General features: G+C 44.1%; 2 protein-coding genes across 2 annotated transcripts; both read left to right on the top strand.

Annotated features, from left to right (window-relative positions):
* The first annotated feature begins 149 nt into the window (after positions 1-149).
* EAPP (E2F associated phosphoprotein) lies at positions 150-5,910 on the top strand. The gene is made up of 6 exons (XM_055715487.1): positions 150-298; positions 828-1,009; positions 2,255-2,353; positions 2,716-2,839; positions 3,690-3,809; positions 5,311-5,910. Exons 1-6 carry the CDS (start codon positions 225-227, stop codon positions 5,573-5,575), a joined length of 864 nt encoding a protein of 287 aa, XP_055571462.1. The 5' UTR covers positions 150-224; the 3' UTR covers positions 5,576-5,910.
* A 2,789-nt stretch (positions 5,911-8,699) lies between these two features.
* SPTSSA (serine palmitoyltransferase small subunit A) lies at positions 8,700-13,320 on the top strand. Its single transcript, XM_055715490.1, has 2 exons — positions 8,700-9,009; positions 11,463-13,320. Exons 1-2 carry the CDS (start codon positions 8,907-8,909, stop codon positions 11,564-11,566), a joined length of 207 nt encoding a protein of 68 aa, XP_055571465.1. The 5' UTR covers positions 8,700-8,906; the 3' UTR covers positions 11,567-13,320.
* Positions 13,321-20,036: the final 6,716 nt, after the last annotated feature.

The raw sequence follows: 20,036 nt of genomic DNA, 5'->3' as shown, positions 1-20,036 counted from the left end.
ACGGGGTCCGGCGGCAGCAGCGGGACCCCCCCGGCGCTGGGGCAGAGCGGGGGGCGGGGCCATCCGGGGGGCGGGGCCATCCGGGGGGGCGGGGCCGGGCGCCGTGCCCCTCCCCCTGTGGGGCGGGGCGCTGTGCCGGAAGCGGGGCTGGCAGTGGCGGGCCCCTCCCCCGGCGGGGCGGGGCGCTGTGCCGGAAGCGGGGCTGGCAGCGGCGAGCGGCCGCCATGAGCCGCCTGCGGGAGGAGGACGACCCGTACGTGGTGGAGGAGCCCAGCGACGAGGAGCGAGCGCTTAGCAGGTGCCGGCGGGCCCGGGGCGGCCCTGGCGCTGCCGGGGGAGGGGGGCTGCGCCCTGGCGGCAGCGGGCCGCCGCTCCCCGCCCTCCTCTGGCCGGGGCCCTGCGGGCGGCGAGGCCGCAGTGCCTCCTCAGACCCCCGGGCTGGGCCGCGCGGTGCCGCCGAGGGTTGCGGGAGAGTCGCCGCCGGGAGCCGCGGCCATTTGCTGCCTTGGAACCGGCGCGTTCCCGCTCGTAGCCCTGCTTTCGGCTGTGTGTAAGTGGGCCCTGCTCCGCACGGAGCCGCGCTGGCAGCGCTGCAGAGGCGCCCTGGCAGGCCGCAGCCGGCCGGCTGCACCCCCTTCGCATTAAAACCAGCGTTTTAACATCAACAAGCTAATAAAACGTTTTAATAAATACGTTTCCCGTAAATACATGAGCAAGTGCTGCCTCGTGTACCCACACAATTCAGATGTACGTTTTCCAAGTGACTCCATCCATGTTTTAAGCTGGTTGTAATAATTAGGCATGTAACGCTTAATAAATATTTGTAGCTCAGAAGATGAGGTCGACGTGCTCTTACACGGCACTCCGGACCAGAAGCGGAAGCTGATACGGGAGTGCCTGACCGGGGAGAGCGAGTCTTCCAGTGACGATGAGTTCCAGAAGGAGATGGAAGCCGAACTGAACACCACCATGAGGACTATGGAAGTCAAATGGAAATCACCAGAAATGGGTAAATCGCGCTTAACATCTGCTTGGAGGTGAAATTGCGAGTTAAGTGGGGTCCAGTTAAGGTGTGAAGTTGATGTATTACTCTCATGACTGGGTATTGTCGGGGTGGTGGTGACAGTTGAGTGCTGTCTGAAGCCCACCGAAATATCTTCAAATGGCTGATCATATCTGCAGAAATGGTCACTAGCTGCCGCTTCAGTGAATGCACCTGTTAGATCAGTCCCCTTTTGTTCCCAGTACCTCTTTACGTGGTTCTTTCACCTGTATTTAGAAGTCTTTTGAGCAGGTTGTGGTCTGTGAGACTTTGACTGCTAGCTCCAGGTGGCTATCAAGATTTGGAGCCTTTGAAGAAAGGAATCACATATGGTAGATTGAAATCCCAAATCAGCTGGGGGAAAAAAGTTACGAAAAGTATTAATCTCTTCCATACCTGCTTATGATTGTTACACCAAGTACTAAAAGTATTAAAGATGCATGTTCTGGAGTTTGTGGATTGCTTTGGTATTTGTAGAGCATATGTTCTTTTTAGCTATTACAAAACACCTAGCGAAGTGTCCTTAATTTCCTGGAGAATCAATGTAGTAGGGACTTAACTCTGCGTTCAGCGGGTTTATTAGTTTCATCTGCGTTAGTGGGCAAATCTGATCTTTAGGTTTCGGTTGTGCAATTAAGATGTAGTGATACTTAAACCACCGCACCCACCCAGCACAGAATAGGATTTTTGGTGCAGAAGGGCTGTGACACGTGCTTGGCAATTCGTCTAGATCTTTTTTGAACTTCTGCAGCCCTGAAATTTTGGGGGAATTTTTCGGTGAATGTTATTGTAGTCAGATTTCATGAAACAGTGTGCCACACCTGTGTTTCTGTCATGTGACTGAAGATTTGTGGAGTGTCTGAGATTGTATGAATTATGTAAGGTTGAGGCAGGTATATTTGATGTGGTGTCCTCTGTGCCTAAAGGGAGTTTACCCTGGGAGAAACTTTCCTTTAAACTATACCTGAGGCTCATCACAGAGCAGGAGGGAGCAGCTTTACTCTGAGAGAGCACCTGTAAATGAAATAACAGAAGAAGTGTGGGTGATCAGCACGTTGGAATAAATTGGGAGAGCTGTTACTATACATACCCAGGTAAAGTAGAGCACTTTTGGATAGAGTGACTTGAAAATGAAGGTTTCTTCTGGGCTGTACAATCACTGTCCTTTTGGTGGGCTGTTATTACCACTGCTCTCTCGAATTTCACACGTAGGCACTTCTTCAAGTACTGGGCAGACTGGACCTGCCACCACTACAAAATATTATGATGACATCTACTTTGATTCTGATTCAGAGGATGAAGACAAAACAGGTACATGTCTGAGGAGAGGAGAGAAGAGGACATCTTTCCAGTAGCACTCTCTCATACCCTGTCAGATCCTCTGGGGGGGGTCAAGGGGCTGTTCCTGATGGCGGCCTTTTGGGGGGGGCTACCAGCCTATATAATCAGAGTGTAGTCCCCTCAACTTTATGGTGTATCCCAATGTATGTAAGGTGTGTTAATGCTTTGGGGTGGTACATTTGGAGGAGAGATGAGCTAGGCCTTTATGTTTCAGTTTTGATTTATTGAGAGTATGGACAAGGAAGACTGAAAAACTGGTATTTTTTATTATTTAAGTAGAGTGTCATCACATGTCTGATGGATGTAACATGTGCTTGCACAAATCTTGCCAGTTACACAGGACATCCGGAAAAAAAGAAAACAGCAGCAACGTCAGATTCTCTCAAATGATGAACTGCTATATGACCCAGAAGAAGACAGCAGAGACCAAGAGTGGGTAGACTCACAGAGGAGGGGGTAAGAGACCGTAAGCATTTGAAGTGTAGGATGCTTAACATAAACTGAGAAATTTAAATGAAAATGGTGAATATAGAGGAAAAGCCTATGCTGTCAAGTCCATGCAGTGAAAATATTTTTTATTTAGGATTTACAGCATATGAAGCTTCAAAGTCTGTAAAATTTTTATGGGTGTGTTATGGAAGTTAAGTCTTCAAAATTACACAAGTCTAAAACTTGCAGTTTTAAAAATCAAATTCCTAGTTCTGTAAGCCAGTTTTGTCTGTAGATACCATCTAAATAACCGTGCTGTGGCTGAGAAAGTTGTGACATACTTTGATTGCTAAATTAATGTCTGTTCCTGCTAAATACTATATTTCTAGTTTTTGGAAGCTTTGAATTTAGCAAGCCACAAAATGTTCAGATAAAATAGGAACAGCAAAGCTGCTTTAATGAGGAGTTTTTGAATGGTGAATTAGAAAAGTGGTTGTTGCAGCAGAGGTAATATTCTCCATGTACATCTGTTGAAAGGGATAATACTAATGTACGTTGCCTGCAGAGATAGCACTTGAGATACCTGCTTCATCAGAGGAGAGGGTTATTAGGCACAAATTCTCATGCCAGATCTATTTGTCTGACCAAGTGAAAATTCTCTGTACAAAATAAGATAATAGATACTAGTATGTGGTTTTTTGCCCCCATTTTATTTATTTATGTGCTTTGAGTTACTGAAAAAGGTGTCAGGAAGGAGCCAAATATTAACCAGTGTATTTTAATATAAAAAAGGTTTGATGGTTGAATTGATATGCCCAACAGCAAGGGCATGTAATTTCACTTTCTGACTCTCCTTCCTCTTTTCTTGAATTGGTAGGTATCGTAATCAGAGAAGAGTGCCTCAACAGCAGCGGACAAAACCTTCAGCTGTTCCAAATAGTGATGCTGTTTTGAATTGCCCTGCTTGCATGACAACATTATGCCTGGATTGCCAGAGGTAATTAGTGAACAGTAAGGGGTCTCTTTATAATGTCTTTTTTTTCAGTCAGTAGTATTGTTAGTGTAATCCTTGATCAATTGATTTTATCAACTGTCTTGCAAGGTGGTACTAATAAAGAGAAGGCAGGTATATGTGAATCAGATTTATGGGTGAATGCTGGTTTGTAAGAGTGATGATCAGTTTAACCTACAACGTAGCCATGAGGAAGAACAGAGTAGAACTGTAGCATAGTGGAGAACGTAAACTATTTTTTAAAAAAACACAAACTCACGGATACTAAACAGGCAGTTCAGGCTGATTTATTTTTTTATTTAAATATGTTGGCTTGGTGTTTAGAGGCATTAAAATTAATCCAGGTTATTTTTGTGCAAAAGTGCCTTGTTTAGGCGAGGATAAAGCAAAATCAATGTAGCATATTCTTACTTGGTTTCAGTATTAGCAGTGTGGGTTTGAGTATAGTTACATTTGAAAGTGCCTGGAAATCATTTAGGTGAAAATCTAGTGTGTTTTGCAGCTACCCAGTATCTAAGTGTACTGCAAACCTAGTTAGTACTGCTAGCCTGTACTAAGGAGAGGGCTCTTGAACTGGGTGTAAAGGAGAAAGAAATTTTGTGAAATGAGGAGTAAACTACCTCTTGTTCATTGAGTATTATTGGTGATTGAGGATGAAATTCCACAGCAGCCTGAAATCATCAAAGTATTGGTGGTGTTTCTCACTCTCTTCCCTTTGCTGGCTTTGGTACTCCCTGACCCTGTTCAATAGGGAAGTATTTCAGTTTGCTAAGCTGACAGAAGAGCATCCATTTTTATTCTCAGACTGGTCTTTTGTGGGTTTAATAAACTGAAATAGCTCAGCACAGCATTATGCAAGCAATAAAGCCAGCAGAACCTGAGATGGGACTTCTGCAGCCACCTGTTACGTTGGGTTTGGCTGCTGTGAAACTGCTGCCCGAGGGACATTGTGTTGAATTGAACAGCAGCTCTGAATTTTGCTACATACTCCAGCTACACATTTGTTACACTGATGACAGCTGAAAATACATTTTATATTTTATTATTGACTTGCTTTTTCAAGTGTGATGTGTCAGTGCTTGTTATTTATAAATAAGGAGTTTCAACCTTGCAAGACATTTTAGGATATCAATGCAGTAGTGAGTCATTTGCACTCAAAACTTCATGATCTTTTGTCTATCATCAGCTATATGTAGCAATGCTTAATTCTGTATCAATACCATTGTACTCCAGGGTGTTTATTTCAGCGAGAACCAGTGTTTTTTTAAAAAATGCCTTAAAAACAATACACATGGCTACAATTCTAATTTTTTTTTAATTAGGATTTTTGTAGTTGTGACTTCTATTTATAAAACTTTATATTTGGCTTTCAGCCCTCTAGCATGGTACTTCCTATCTTTAATTCCATTTCCAGTGACAGTAATGGATTTTTTAGCAGCAGTGTTTTACCAATTGCATGACTTCCATTTTCTCGTCTTCTCCACAGACATGAATCTTACAAAACACAGTATAGAGCAATGTTTGTGATGAACTGCATCGTTAACAAAGAGGAAATTCTGAAATACAGAAAGAAGATAAAGAAAAGAAGTAAGAAAATGAAGCACAGCAAAGAAACTACCTCTATACAAGCTAATCAAGAAGAGGAGGAAGTGTATCATCCAGTATTATGTACTGAATGTTCAACTGAGGTGGCAGTAATGGACAAAGATGAAGTTTTTCACTTCTTCAATGTTCTAGCCAGCCACTGCTGATGTGTAAAGGCAGGAGAAAAAAATCATGCACTGTTTTAAGACTGAAGTGTCAGAAATGCAGGCATGTTAGTCTTTTTCAAATACAGTCTTTTAGTGTACGTTTTCATCAGAGAAGTTTTTAATGATTGGTATTTTGAAAAGTTTGAACAGAGTACAGTGCATTTGAGAACAATACTCTTTTCACACCATCAGGTGGTTGCATCACTGAGGATTTAAAATTTTGTAAATATAATGTATTATCTGTGTATTCTGCTCCTTCCCTGTATATATGCTATCCATTATCTCAACGTGTATTAGAACTGCTTAGAATAAATACTGTATAGTAACTGGTTCTACATAGCTGCACTGGTCATTTCTGTGGCACGTGGTAAACAACTCACAGGATGTTGGGCTTCTTTAGACTGGTATTCTTGGTAGATTTGCACACAGGTGGGTATGATGAAGGAATCATATTTGGGGTTTGGGCCTGTTAAGATCTCAAAAATGGAAACTTCATACGAAGTGAAAGATTAGCTTATATCAAGTTTTCTGGCATGGATTGTTTAAATCTATATATTAATGCTTAGTAGTACAGTTAAGAGTTTTAAATGTGAATATGTACATGAAGCAAATATTGGACTTTTCTATTGTCCTTTTTCCTTATGATGATGACACATTTTAAGAAGAAATCTGTGGTCAGATCTATGACCATGAAGCTGGTTTGTATGCTTTTTTAGTTTGTTTACAGCTTCTTCATAGAAGCATAAAGAGTTTCTGCTACTTGGTACTTGGACTTCTTGCTTATTCTATGAAACCACTGCAATGTTAACAATAGATTTTCCCTCTTTTCCTCCAGGTGTGCTCCCAAGAGGTGAACTCTTGTTTTTTATTAGCAAGTAACATCTCCTTTTTATAGCCTGTTATTTTTTTAGCACTTCACTTTGAACAAGGGTGTATCTGAAAAAAATCTCATCTTTATGCTTTTTATTTTAGCAGTGCTAGGAATAATTCGTTGTATGTGCTTTGAGGAATTGTCAAAAATATTTAAATTTAGGAAGTAGGAATCTGGAAAACATACTACTTCTGTGCTTCATATTATAATAAAATCTTATGACTCTTTGGTTTACCTTTTGTAGTCCCTGGCGCTGTATATTACTAACTCACACACACTCATTTTATGCAGTGTTACATGAGATTGGGAAGAAAAAAATAGGTTGGTTCTTCTGTCAGGGTTACACAAGGAAAACATGGACTTACTATTTTCAAGTCAGCAGCAACTTAACCTCTGCTTGAGAAAGTAGAGAACTGTTGAGGCAACTGCTGAGCACTTGGTTGGCTAGTATGGTATATCTGCCTCTGCACGTGCAGCCTGCAATCAAAATTGAGCCATACTTGTTTTAAGGCTTGGGATCTGCCTGAGGTAAGGTTTTTCTACTTAGATACAGTCAGACTGATTAGTGGAATGTCTAACTTGCATACCGATAGCTATGGGATCATCTAGAGCTGGGTAACTGTGCTACGAGTCCAGAGGTGTATATGGAAAATTTTTAACATACAAAACTGTTTCTAAATAGAAGCGTGGAGGAGCAGACGTGATAGAGGATACTGTCTGTGCTGTAGGGCATGCTGGCCTCAATGTGGCCAGGGTCTTTGCATCGAGCTACTGGAAACAGGAGTGTGCAGGATTGTAGTTCAAGGACTCAGGTGTCAATGCGTGTGGTACAGAAGGAACAACTGGTGGTGGCAGTCCCTAAGCAGGGCTAGAATGGAGCTGGCCAAAGAGGGGAAACTATACAGAGGAATGTTGTCAATTTTCTTAAGGGGCTGATTAGCCAAAAAACCTGTCTCATGAATGTGCACCATACTGAAAAGGTGTAAGGGGCCTGGTTATGGCACCACCTGGTGGGTTAGGGCAGATGTGGTGGGAGATTTTGAAGCTGGCATGCCTCTAGACATTACTGTCCCATGAACTTTCTTGCTGCTGCTTCTTGCTTGCCTTATCACATGAATTGCAGAGCTTCTTGTTGGGAAGCATAGGAGCAGCCAGGGCTGGGCCTCGTTTGTCCCATATTGATAATGTTCTTGCAGCTTTAAATGGGAGTAATGCTTTCGTTGCGCTGATTGCCCCTCTTGTCCTTGAACTTTGTACGTGCTGACATAGAAAGGCGGCTTTCATGATTACCACTGCTTTTTCAAGCAGAAACCAACACAAGACTCCTTCGGCAGTGAATGCAACAAGCAACAGTAGTCTTTGATAGGGACAACTGTTCCTGTATCCAGTTGGGTGAGGGTATTAATAGCGTAAATGCTCTCATTTCCTCCTCTTGTGCTAAAATAAATCCGCATAGATTGTGTCTAAATGTCTTGTTTGAATTAAATCCCTTTTCAGATTTTAGTACAGTCCTAAGTTGTCTCTGCCTCTAAGCAGGTTTTATTTCTCACAGTTATCTCCTGCTACCGTCACTGTATTTTGCAGCGGTGTAACTAACTTGGATGCGCATCCTCCTGTGCCTGCGTTTCCTTGTGTTTCACTGTACAGCACGGGAGAAGGCAGGGGTGGGGTGGCTGCAAGCGCAGAATCACACTGCTCAGGAGCACAACTGCGAATGGATTTACCGAGCAAGGCGGGTCAGTGCCGGTTCCCAACCCGTGGTGTGTGCGCTTGGCGCTGGGCCTGGCCCCGGTGCCCGGGGGTTGCACCTCATGCTCCGCTCGGTCGCGCCCAGCCGGTCCCCAGCCAGGGCCTGCCGGGGTGCCGGCCTACGCTGCCGGCCCAGCGGCCTTTCCAGCCCCGCAGGCCCAGGCCAGTCTCTGGGAATTTCTCCTTATCTCAGGCCAATCTGCAGCCCGGCCCCAAGCGCCTCAGGGAAGCGGGAAGCTAGCAACGCTTACACTAAACAGTTGACATGTTGCCTCATTATTTTTCCTGTTCTGTGCCATTAATCTCGCCAGGAGCTGTCTGCTGTTACGGTCCCACACAGCCGGGCCCGCCCCCCGCCGGCTGGAGGCACCGAGGGCCCCGCCGCGCGGCGCCCAGGCCCGTCCCCCGCGCCCGCGGCTCCCCCGCCACGCCCGTCCAGACGCCGCCGCGGCCCCCAGCCGTCACCGGGGCCTCCAGCGCGCCACGGGTTCGCGCCCAGCCGCGGGCACGACCGGCCCCGCTGGGCTGTGGCGGCGGTACCGCGGGTGCGTGTCCCCACCGTGCGGCTCGGGGTGGCGGCGGCCAGGCCTCAGCGCCTCCATTCCGGGGGACCGCGGCCGCCCGGCGCGGGGCGGGGCCCGGCGGCGGTGAGGGCGGGCTCCGGGCTGCCGCCGCCCCCCGTCTCCGCTCGGCCTGGGCCCGGCGCAGGCCATGGCGCTGGGCTCGGCTTGGAAGCAGATGTCGTGGCTGTACTACCAGTACCTGCTGGTCACCGCGCTCTACATGCTGGAGCCCTGGGAGCGCACCGTCTTCAGTATCCTTCCGCCCGCGGGGCGCGGCGGGGCGGCCGTGTCTGTGGGGGGTGGGGGTGCGGGGGGCCGGGGGCTGCGCTCCCCCTGCCGCACCGGGCCTGGCGCTGGCGGCGGCTCCGGGGCTGCGCCGAGGCCGCCGGACGGGTGCGGCGCCGAGCGAGCGGCCCGGTGCCGGGGAAGCGGCTGGGCCGTGGCCGCGCTGAGGAGGGTGGCTGGCCGCCGGGGTGAGGGCCGAGGGGTGGCGGGAGGAGGGCAGGGCCGGGGCGGCTGGCCTGAGGCGCCGAGCGCGGCCGGTGCCCGCGGCGGGCCGGGAAGCGGAGCCCCCGCTCGGCCCCGGCCCCGGCCCCGGTCGGGCAGGGGCTCGGGCTCCTCACGTTGGCTCCCGAACGCGCCGCCCGGGCTCGGTAACCCCCGCGCGGTGCTGGGCCGCCGGGCGCGGCTCTCCGCGGGCAGAAGTTTGCATCTCGAACTTACTTCTTTAATTTTTCTTCTCTAGAGTTACGGTAGTTCTTTCTCCTGGCTTTTGCACCGAAATCTAAAGCTCTCTGTGCAGCACGGGTGTCTTTAATGAATTCTTCTGTATTTTTTACCTAGTGGAAAGTAAACATGCATGCTGCAAAACCTTGCAAGCTTACTTTTGCACGATACTTTTTACATGATTTTTATTAAATGAGTATTTAAATCTCTGGTAAGTTTGCTTGGCTCTTTTTGAGTGGAAGAATTTGATGGATGCTTATGTGAAGGCATCTGTATAAAGACGATTTAAGGTTTGCTTCTTTCCCGAGCCCTTCCATACAGGGTTATGTTCTCCCAGGTGTTGCTGCATTGCAAGTATTTTTCTTTTAAGTGTGGCTGTTTTGATCTTGACTTAAAACGATGTCTCATATGAATGGCCCTGAGCCATCTCCAATTAACGTTGAGAGGCAAAGAGAGAAATTAACCAAAACATTAACAAAGAGAAGGGTGTAAGTGGTAGTGAGGAGGTTTTACTGATACTCCTCGTTTTTGCAAAGGAACTCAAATTTGTTGCAGAAAAGTGACTGCCCAAGTTACAGCTGTGCAATCAGATTATTATTTTTTTTCCCTGTATAAAGTCAGTAGAGGTGGAGGTAACTTACTGTTTATCTTTTCTAGTATTTATAGACCTACTGTGCACAGTTGTTTAGGTAGGGCTGCATAGGTTCATGATGTTGTGTTCCTTGCTAACATACCTTCCTCTTTATGCCATAGTTGCATTGCTGAGAAACTTCATCTTTGCTTTTCCTGCAATTCTGTTAATCATGAGTTTGGTTTTTTTTGCTTCCGTGTTAACCATGCAGCTTTTTCACTTGTTCAAGAGTATTCAAGTAAATGAAAGTGTGTGTGCATGTTTACTTTTGTAAAATGCTCATATTGCAATGAAGTAGTTGCCACTTAACTTACAAATGTTAAGAGTGGCCCAAGTATCACTTGCAGTCTCAGGTCAGCAAAACTGGCTTTTGTCCTCGAACTGGGTGCGTTTGCCATAGGTGGGCCAGGTCTGCCAGGTGCTGCACGGATGCAGCGCAGACACAGTGGCCTCGGGAACCAATGGTGCGTGGCTCTGCTGTGTGTCTTGCTGCTGCTTGTGCTCCAGAATCAGAAGTGAGCGCTGATACAGAAGCGTGGATCTGTGAGTTGACCTTCATTTTAGTAACTTACTGTGTAATCTTCCGGGACTAAAAATACATCAGGCAGCTAGTATGCTCTAATAAGCACAACTAATAACCTCTGCTCTGCCACGGGAAAGTCTGTCATAGAGCATTTGTTACATGTGTGCTGTGGTGACTTGATTTCTCAAAGATGCAAAGCATGTGCACCTTCTTTGGTTTCACCAGTGGAAACTTGAGTACTGCTGTCCAGTGTTATCATGCTTGTTATCTCCAGTGCTTTTTATAGTGTTGCTGTCCTGGGTTTACTGAATCTCTGCAGGTAGTTGAATGAAATCAACAGGCTATTATTAATTTCAGGTGCTTTTGAATTTCTGAAACTTTGAATTTTTAAAGGTGTGATCTTTTAGTAATCTGGTGCCAGTATTTCTGTAGGTAAAGCTTCAAGAACCCTACAGCTTGACAAAAGTCCGGTTGTAGGAGGATGCATCTGAAAACTTGTATATTCCCAGTGCCTGTTTTCTGTTCCCCCAGCATGCTTCTCATACTTTGGCCAGTTCTCTTGTGCTCATGATGAGGCAGTAGATAACCGGTGTTACACAGGTAGTTGCAGGAATCCTTCTGTAATTCAGCTAATCGCTCCTACCGCTGTGTTCTGTTTTTCAGAGTTCAGTTGATTCTTCCTGTAGCTGTAACTGCTGAATAAGGTTGACCCTGCCTGATTTAAAAATGCTGCAAGATAGTTACCAGGAAAGTTTTAATGCTCTAGTCATGCGATGTCTGATGCGCTTTCTCTTTCAAACACTTTTTCCTCAACTGTAATTCAGATTCCATGCTAGTTTCCATTGTTGGAATGGCACTGTACACAGGCTATGTGTTCATGCCTCAGCACATCATGGCAATATTGCACTACTTTGAAATTGTGCAGTGACGAAGAACGTGTCTGCAAGAAGTGATCGGGCTTTGAAATCTGGTCTATAAAGAAGAATGAACCTCTTAGTTTTAACAAGACTTCTACTGATGGCAGAAAGACACAATTACGACTCTGAAGACTAGGAAATGAGATATGTAGAGCAGGGACGCGAGATGTCCCCTATGTTGTGTTCATTCCTTTTAATTTTACAAGATACGCCCTTGTATAGTAGTTTTGTCTACTTTAACATTGTGATTGTACTTTGATATCAGTATTTTCTTAACTTTGTGACAGTTTCAATATTGCACTGTGAAAGCTTTTCTTAATTGTAATTTTGAGTAAATCTTAATTGCCTTCTATTTTTAATCGGAAAGTCATCTTATTAAATGGGGCTTAAAGCTTTTGCTATTGTATGGTATGTATTTGCCTGGGCATTTCTATTAATGCGTTTTGTAAGAAAATACATCTAGATTCATATTAGAGACCTGGATATATTCGTCTAACGCTATTTACAAAGTTAGTTTGTATGACTGAACTCAGGTGTACTGTTTGCTGTCCAAGCCTTGTTCAACAGTATATTTGTGCATATCACCTAAATTTGGAATTGGCAATTATTTCAATTGTCTGTATTCCACCTCTTGGAGGAGGGTGGGGGAGGTGAGGCATTGAGGCAGAGTGAAGGCTGCATTCCTTATCTGTGGAGTAGTGTTGTGGTTCTGGGCTTCATCTTGTGGAGGGGAATGGACTTTTCTTTACTGATGTAGGCCCACATAAGACTTTGGGATAGCACTTTAAATCGACCCTGTTTTTCTAGCTACCAGTTCAATTGTACTTTTACAAGATGCTTTCGTAGGTTCCAATGGTTATTGTTTTTGCTAATTTTCACTCAACAGTGTAACTATGGTTAGGTTTTACAGGGGTTTTCTATTGCTGCTAGCATTCCAAACATGTTCTTGCTACAAACGACCAAAACATAGGGGTTTAAATGGACTTGAGTTACAACTACAGCAATAAGTAGCTGAATACTTGGCTGAAGTCCTGTCTTTTTTTTTTTAATAGGGATTTTTTTCAGTTTTGTATTCTGATATTTAAGATGGTGATAACTTTCCTAAGTGGAGGATTTTTTTTTTTGGTTGTTTAAAAAATAAAAGCTTTAAAGCAGAACTTTGATGTAAAACTTTATTTGGGAAGTTAATGTGTTTCTGAATGCTGTTTGCTTTTCTCAGAACTTTCCAAAAGGGTAAAAATTATACTTGACCAAAGAATTGTGATTTTTTTAATGGCCCAGTAATAATGGGTACTGTTAGATCTTTTATGCAACTTCTACTGAAATCAGGAATTATACCCAAGTTATACAACTCAACTGGTCTCTGAACATGCTGTCTTTTAATTTTCTCAGATGCACGCTCATGAGAAAAGGGTGTTTTCCTCCCCTGTATTTAAGAACTTCATGTGTATTTGATTAAAAACTCCGTTGTCATCTTGGGAGCTATAAACAATAGGGCTTAAACTTCTCAGCCGAACCCTAGCTTTACTGAAGTTGGTAGGAGTCTCCCACTAAATTAGTGCCTTCCTTTATTAATACCTGGCTGTCTAAACATAGGTAGGGTTTTGGGGTGGTGGTTTTTGGTTTTGTTTTCACGTCTCCAGAGTTGTATGTGGGTATTTTAAGTATATATGGAGATAATGATAAGTTAACATACTCTCTTTGAAGTAATGTAGCACAAATTCCTGCTGTTCATGGATTAAATCATTACTGTTATGTTTGTGGACTACTGCTATAATTGATACACATCGATGGTTGAAAAGGGTTTAGTTGCATGGGGGGGCGCACTTCTGTGTGGTGGCATTAGGAACATTATGCGTGATTTTTAATTGCGAAAGGCTTTATAGAAGGGCTTTGATAGACAGCTTTTATTAGCTGCTTTTTGTTGACACCCCCCCCCCCCCCCCCCAAATAATCATAATCTCCAATCAATTGTGTTATGTTGGAGTGGGCTTGATTGATACCATACTTGAACTCAATTTGCTAATGTGACTACAGTCTTTTTCAGCATTTCATTTTTTAATTATAAATCAAAAATCTCAGTCTTGGACTGTTCTTTTAGATTCTGGATACTTTGTTAAAGATGGAATAATTTCCTTAATAAAATACTATATGTCACTAGAGTTTGAATTTCTAGAAGAAAGTTTCTGCACCGTGTCCTTTTCGTAAAGTGGATCTAGTGAAGAGATGGTTCAAGGGCTAATAATTTTGAAACAGAGTAAGCTTTCTTTTTTAAAGTAAGGGTATTGGTAGGGATTTAATCATAAAATTTGAATAATAAATTAATCATAAGGCTACCAGGTTGTTTTCTCAGTGCAGTCTCCTTTATTGCCATGTTAGCTGGGGGGATCATACCCTCCTAGTGATAGAACCGTAAGCTTTTCCTGTGCAAGCTGGAGGTGGAAGGCAGTTTAAATACCATTTGGAGGCAGCTGGTCAATTATGCTTCTGTTTAAACTGGGTGATAATAATTGAGCCATCAATAATTTAAATAAAGTTGGAAAAAATAATCGTGAGAAATGAGAAAAAAAAATATCTGAGCGCCCTGCAAGTGGTTTTTTGTTAGTCTTTTAATAGTAATAGCTCTTGGGGTTTGGATTGAGTCATCAGAAATAAGCTTTTAAAAATGCATTAACTGTGTTATAGCACGAGGGATAATACCATTTCCATCAGCCAGCCCCCGCCTGTGGCTGGCACAAGGTCTGGCTGGGCTGGCTGTGCGGGGCGCCCTGGCAGGAGCCTGCGTAGCCTGCGGCCCTGCTGGCTTCCAGAGCCGGCTCTGCGGGGGCACCTCGGCTGGCACGGGGCGGGGGTGCTGCAGAAATAACCCTGGGAAACCTCTGCCGTAACCTGGAGAGGAGCTGCCGTTACCAGAAGAGCAAACGGGCACAGCGTTGCAGAAAGGCAGTCGGGAGCCCGGAACAGATGAAGAACGTGTTTGCATGCATGTACTGGATCAGTTATATTTTTTGATATATATATATACACACACACGTATATAAACTGTTCATTTCTTGTCAGAAATCACTATGTAGCAATTAGTTTGGAGACAGAGGGTGCAGTGTTTTGGGTTTTTTTTCTGGTTTCTTAACTACTCTATGAGGAAAAACACCAGGGGATCCTAAATTGAGAGCTTCTTGGCAAAACTTAGCAAGAAAAGCATTTGTGCATTTATGTAAATATTCAGTATTAAAAAGAAATAGGTGTGAAAGGAGCATAGCACTGTAGAGGTGAATCGTGCATGACAGATGTGCCTTGTATTACTGCACGTTGGTGCAGCTGGTACGACTTTGCTCTGTTTCATTCAGGTGCAGTAATGAAGTGTGCATCACAAATGCTGAAGAAGGGGTACCTGCAGCTGGCTAACAACAAACAGAGGTTATATTGAGGTGAAGAGACACAGCTTAAAGGGATCTGATACCATGGGATTAGTGGGCTGTGCACAATGCTGTGAAGACAGCAGCCATCCTCTTGACAGATCTGAGCTGGAGTTGTGACCCCAGGCAAGGTTTTCAGTGCCAGAAGATCCTTTCACCTGCTAATTTGCCCGTATTTTCTATAATGGCTACTGTAGGAAAACAGTTTCTTTCTTCCCCTCTTGCTGACATGTTATCCTGACACCAGCAGGGTTTTTTTTGTTTTGCTTTGGGTTTGTTTTTCTTTTTTTTTAAAAAAAGACAAAAGCATGAAGCTTTCCATGTGGCTTGCATTGTTTCTCTGTTTGATCTGCTAGGTCAGTGTTAAACAGCAGTCATCACTGACCATAACAGCTGCTGTCTCTTCTGCCTTTTGTTTGTGTAATGATAGTTTAAGGGGAAAATCTGGCATCATAGTCCAGAGCTGGATCCAACTTCCCCTCTGTGTAATAGGGAGAGATGACACTGTACGTCCGATGTAGACCCCAGTGTGGTATTTCAGGAGAAACTCCTCTGCTTTTAGTAACCTTCGGTCTATCATCACAAGATCCTCAGTCCGTCTAAACTGTCCTTGCATGGCTGAAGACTAAGAAATTACCCATATCCACTCCCCGAGAGTTTAGCCAGGTAAGAGTGGAACAGGACTTGATGTAAACCTGACCCAAAGGTTGATCCGATGTATAAAGCATTGCTAGAAGTTGAGCTTTTTCATCAGTGATTTTGCAATGGCAGCAGGTCTCTATCTCAAATGTTACAAGTACTTACGGTTAAATAAAACAGGGAATTAGGTTACACAATACCTTATTGCTAAATGTTTAACACGATGTACAAAAGCTGGGAGGTGGCCTTGGCTGGAAGTCAGGCTGTGCCCAGGTGTTGCTGCTGCACTGCCATGCAGTGCCCTGTGCGCTCTGTGAGCGACCCGGCATGTGCACTTCACAGCGTTCACTGTATTCGTCGGTGGACTTCTGGTCATATTAAAAAAAACCAAACCAAACACCAATCCCCACAAACAAGCCCAAACCAAACTGATTTTAAGGCCTGGCTAGCACTTTATTTCGTAGGTAGGTATTGCTTATTTTAATAGTGAATAAGATGATGATGCACATGTACAGTTTATAAGCTGCATCTGTTTATGGATTGGGTATTTAGACTTTGTAATACGAATGTACAGAAGCATGCTTTATTTTGGAAGGAGCCCCTTCAAGTACTGGAGACTTGTTTTACACTTACAGTGGTTCCCCGTGTCTTGCTGTCGCTAAGATTTATGGACCTGGAAGCATGTACCTCCTCGGCATTTTGGAGTCCATTAAAGAGATTCCACTTTCTGGTGTGGAAAAGACCCTCTGTTAATGGCATTCTTCATTCTGGAGGAATTTTTAAATGAGATACAGTGTTTCTAATCTCAATTTGGTTCATTATGTGAAATCAAACAGCAGGTGTATAAAGTGGAATTGATACCAAGGAAGAGAGGCTGGAAATGTTCATTTTGTTTGTCTTTGGACAGACAACAGGATGAACTGAGGGATGAAAATTCTTACAGAAAGCCTCTGGTTTCTGTGAAACCTAAACCTTTATGAAATGAGTTTTTCTGTTTTGAGAAATGTAGGAGTCATTTCCCTAAACAGAAAGTGTAGCCTTATTTTCAAATCTGAAGCTGATACCTGTGCTAAACCCCAAAATGTTCTAGACAGAAGAATGTAAATATTTCATGTAAATATAACATCAAGCTAGGAGCCTTGCATTACAGAGGGGTTGGTTTAAGGGGTGAGAGTACTGCCCTGGTAGTACGAGTGTGGATTTAGACTGGTTGGTTGGAGCATGTGAACCCGTGCTTTCATGTGGGTTGGAGATCCTTCATGCCATAAAGGCACCTGCTAGCACTGGTAGGATGTGATGGTAATTATTTATTTAAAGGTTTGGAGTGATGGTGTTTGGGATTAGAGATTCAACGATCATCCTAAAAGCTTTACTATTATATCTTGTGTTACATAAACGGATGTTTTGATGAAATAAACTGATAGAAAACCCTGCGGCCTCAACACCTGTCTTAAGCTAGACAGATAATTGTGGAGCAGTAATCGCCAAATTGGATATAGGATGTGCCAGCTGCAGACAGATAATCACGGAGCAGTAATTGCTAAATTGGATATAGGGCATACCAGTTGAAGCTACAAACCAAACGTAAGAACCTCGGGAAAGATGATGTGTCTGTGCAGGGAACAGCCATCCTCCGTGTCGGTGATTGGGGTGGTGATTTTCTGCCACAGCCTGTTACTGGCTGAAACATGCTTTTGTAGGGTAACAGAAGACTTCTCCACGGCCTCCCCCCCCCCCCCCTTTAGTTTTCTTTTCTTTTATTGCTCTCCCTTAACCTTGAAGGGTGTGTGGTGTACAATATCAGTCTGGTCACAGCAATAAGTTTCTTTAGGCTGGACTACGTTGAGGGTGTTTTAATGGTGAAACGTTGACTGATTTTGTTGGTGGCTCTTCCAGTCTTTATTGCTTGAGTTTTGGAAATGAAGCATGTGATTAATCAACAGCTTACTGCTATCTGCCCACAAAAAAAAGAATCATAGTATTTCTTGTATTTAATCCTATTAAAGAGCTTACCCAGATAATGTTTGACGAAGAAGCCCAAGATTCAATTTGCCGTTGTAGCTGGTTGCTTTCTCATTAAAACTGACAGTTCTTGGAAGTGAATCTTTGTAAGCCTGAATGTTTCTGTACAAGCTCCTTGCTCTAAGAGCTGTCTGATAGTTGGAACTAACAGATGATCAACACTTCACTGATATCCATACAGTTATGACCTCATATCTGACGTGTGTGGGTTTTATTCATGCCCATATCTGCAGGTGGAATTGTCTTGGCATATCTTGCATTTTGTGCTCCCTGCATTTTGAGATGGACAGCATATTTCATGGCCATGTTTCACGATGACAAGATGATGTACTACATAGCCCCCCAAATAATTTTTTTTAAAAAAATTTGTCTTGACAATGATTGATCTTAGTTTTCTTTTCTGTGACTTCTGTTTGCTTGTTTTGGGTCTACCTAGGGAGAAAAACTTAAGTATTTATGATCACATAAGAACTGAAACCGAATATCCTCTTGCTGAGGTTTGTGTTCCTCTCTAGCTTCTGTAATGATTAGTTGTTGTACTCTCTTCCATTTGGATTGTTTTTCCTCCAAGATGTTCTTGCTTTGTATACTTAAAAAAAAATCAAGAAAGTGATGCCTCAGAAAATGTTTTTCAGTGTTGTTATTTAATAACACCATTAAGGTTATGAAATTCTGGAAGACATCTTTGCGTAATATTCTTGCTGACATAATAGCATTGTGCCCCTAGATCATCTGAGGAGTTACCCAAAGGCACGCTTGGTCTGAATTTGAGTATCTAGTTACAGGTGCCAGACTCGTGACAGCTTATTCTTCTGCTTATGTTCTGTTACCGGCTCAAAACTAACATTTTGGAGAGAAACCCCCCTGTATCACATCTCAAGACCTGAGAATTTTATATGCTTGGGTAATACTTGCTGAATTTTAATCAGAATTAGCAGATAATTCCCAAACTCAGGATTGAATTAGTGGGTGATTATATGAAATTATTTCTTTGTCGTTAGCCTTGTTTCAAAAAAACCCCCAAACATCTGCAGACCCCCTCCTGTGTGTTTGTACAGTGCTCAGATCCGAGTGACCGAGGATAACATGCCCAGGCTGTCTGTATTAGACCACAGAAACAGGGACCATATTTAGACAGCCTGCTGCATTCCTGGCGTCTGATCAAATGGTTAGGTGGGCTCCACTGGAAAGAGATCAAGGGGCTGTCTATACCCAGAGAACAGGACGCAGCTGCTGTGGGAACGAGGTGCTCTGGGTCAGGACGCAACTGCAGGGTATGCCTGCACAATGGGATGGTGCCTAATGCTAAGATCCAAAAGTACCCTGCAGAAGGGCTCAGGCAACTTCCCTGCGTTTCCTTCCAAAGAGAGTTACGTTAAGGCATGCTTGCATTGAAAAGATTGGGAATGCTTGTGAGGAGTCCTGCACAAGCTGGAGCACCCAGAGATGCTGGCTCTGGTCTCTGCACTGCGCTGCATGGCAGAAGGCAGGCAGCCTTGAGACATTGCATGGCATCTCAGTTTTCAGTGCTGTGTCTGCTCCATGTGATGTGCATGTGTGAGCACAAACGTTCTGTTTTGTGCCTTTTAAAAATCATAATGCTGGTTCGGATGAGTGGCCAGCGTAGTTCAAGCCTTCCATTCCTCCTTTGGCTGGCACCTGCAGTCTGGGGAGCAGATGCTGCACTGATTGGCAGTCTCTGAGTTGATAATATTTATTTAAGTTGATTGATAATATTTATTCCTTTTAAAGCCAACATACATGCATCCCATGATATACCAGTGTTATGGATGTCTTTACCCACTGCAAGAAGCAGTCCTGCTGGGAAAACCTCCTTTGCCTGATACTTCAGCAACATTCGAACTCCCCATACAGGTACTGACAAACCCTTTGCGTTGTGCATTAGAGTGGTTTCAACCACTGTATACTTTCTTACAAAGTTTCAGTTCTAGATTAGAAGGATGGTTGACATAAGAGGAAACATAGCCAGGAGGAACAGAAACAGCTCAGTGTCCATTTCGTTTCACCAGCTGCGTTACCACATGTGTCTTGCCAGCGGGAGACTAGAGTTACCAAGTGTAAAGCACGGAGTTATGGTAACAAAGGAGAGCAACACATGGAAAGTAACACTGGTGATGCTGTGGCGAGGGTCTGCTGTGACCTCCTGCCTGTGAGGGTGAAAAGAATTAATTTATTTTGCAGAAGGCTTACCTTACGTGTGTAAACGAGGAGCTTGTTCGTGAGCTAGGAGGCCAGAAAAGAGCGTGGAAGCAGAAAGAAGTAAGGGCAGGCTACAAAGGAGATGTCTAAAAGCATTGCCTAGGCAAGCAAATGATGAAATGACCTGTTACGTGGATGAGGGCAGTGGTGGATATTCTTGTACCTTGACTTTAGATTGGTTTTT

Source organism: Falco cherrug, chromosome 7, assembly GCF_023634085.1.
Source record: "Falco cherrug isolate bFalChe1 chromosome 7, bFalChe1.pri, whole genome shotgun sequence".
Lineage (NCBI taxonomy): Eukaryota > Metazoa > Chordata > Aves > Falconiformes > Falconidae > Falco > Falco cherrug.
This window is presented reverse-complemented; position numbering and strand designations above follow the sequence as displayed.

Bases quoted from the DNA above. Each gene is read 5' to 3' on its own strand.
- EAPP (XM_055715487.1), top strand. From the start codon at position 225: ATGAGCCGCCTGCGGGAGGAGGACGACCCGTACGTGGTGGAGGAGCCC. The intron at 2,354-2,715 runs GTACATGTCTGA...AAATCTTGCCAG, and splicing joins AGAGGATGAAGACAAAACAG to TTACACAGGACATCCGGAAA. The intron at 2,840-3,689 runs GTAAGAGACCGT...TTGAATTGGTAG, and splicing joins GTAGACTCACAGAGGAGGGG to GTATCGTAATCAGAGAAGAG.
- SPTSSA (XM_055715490.1), top strand. From the start codon at position 8,907: ATGGCGCTGGGCTCGGCTTGGAAGCAGATGTCGTGGCTGTACTACCAG. The intron at 9,010-11,462 runs GTATCCTTCCGC...ACTGTAATTCAG, and splicing joins CTGGGAGCGCACCGTCTTCA to ATTCCATGCTAGTTTCCATT.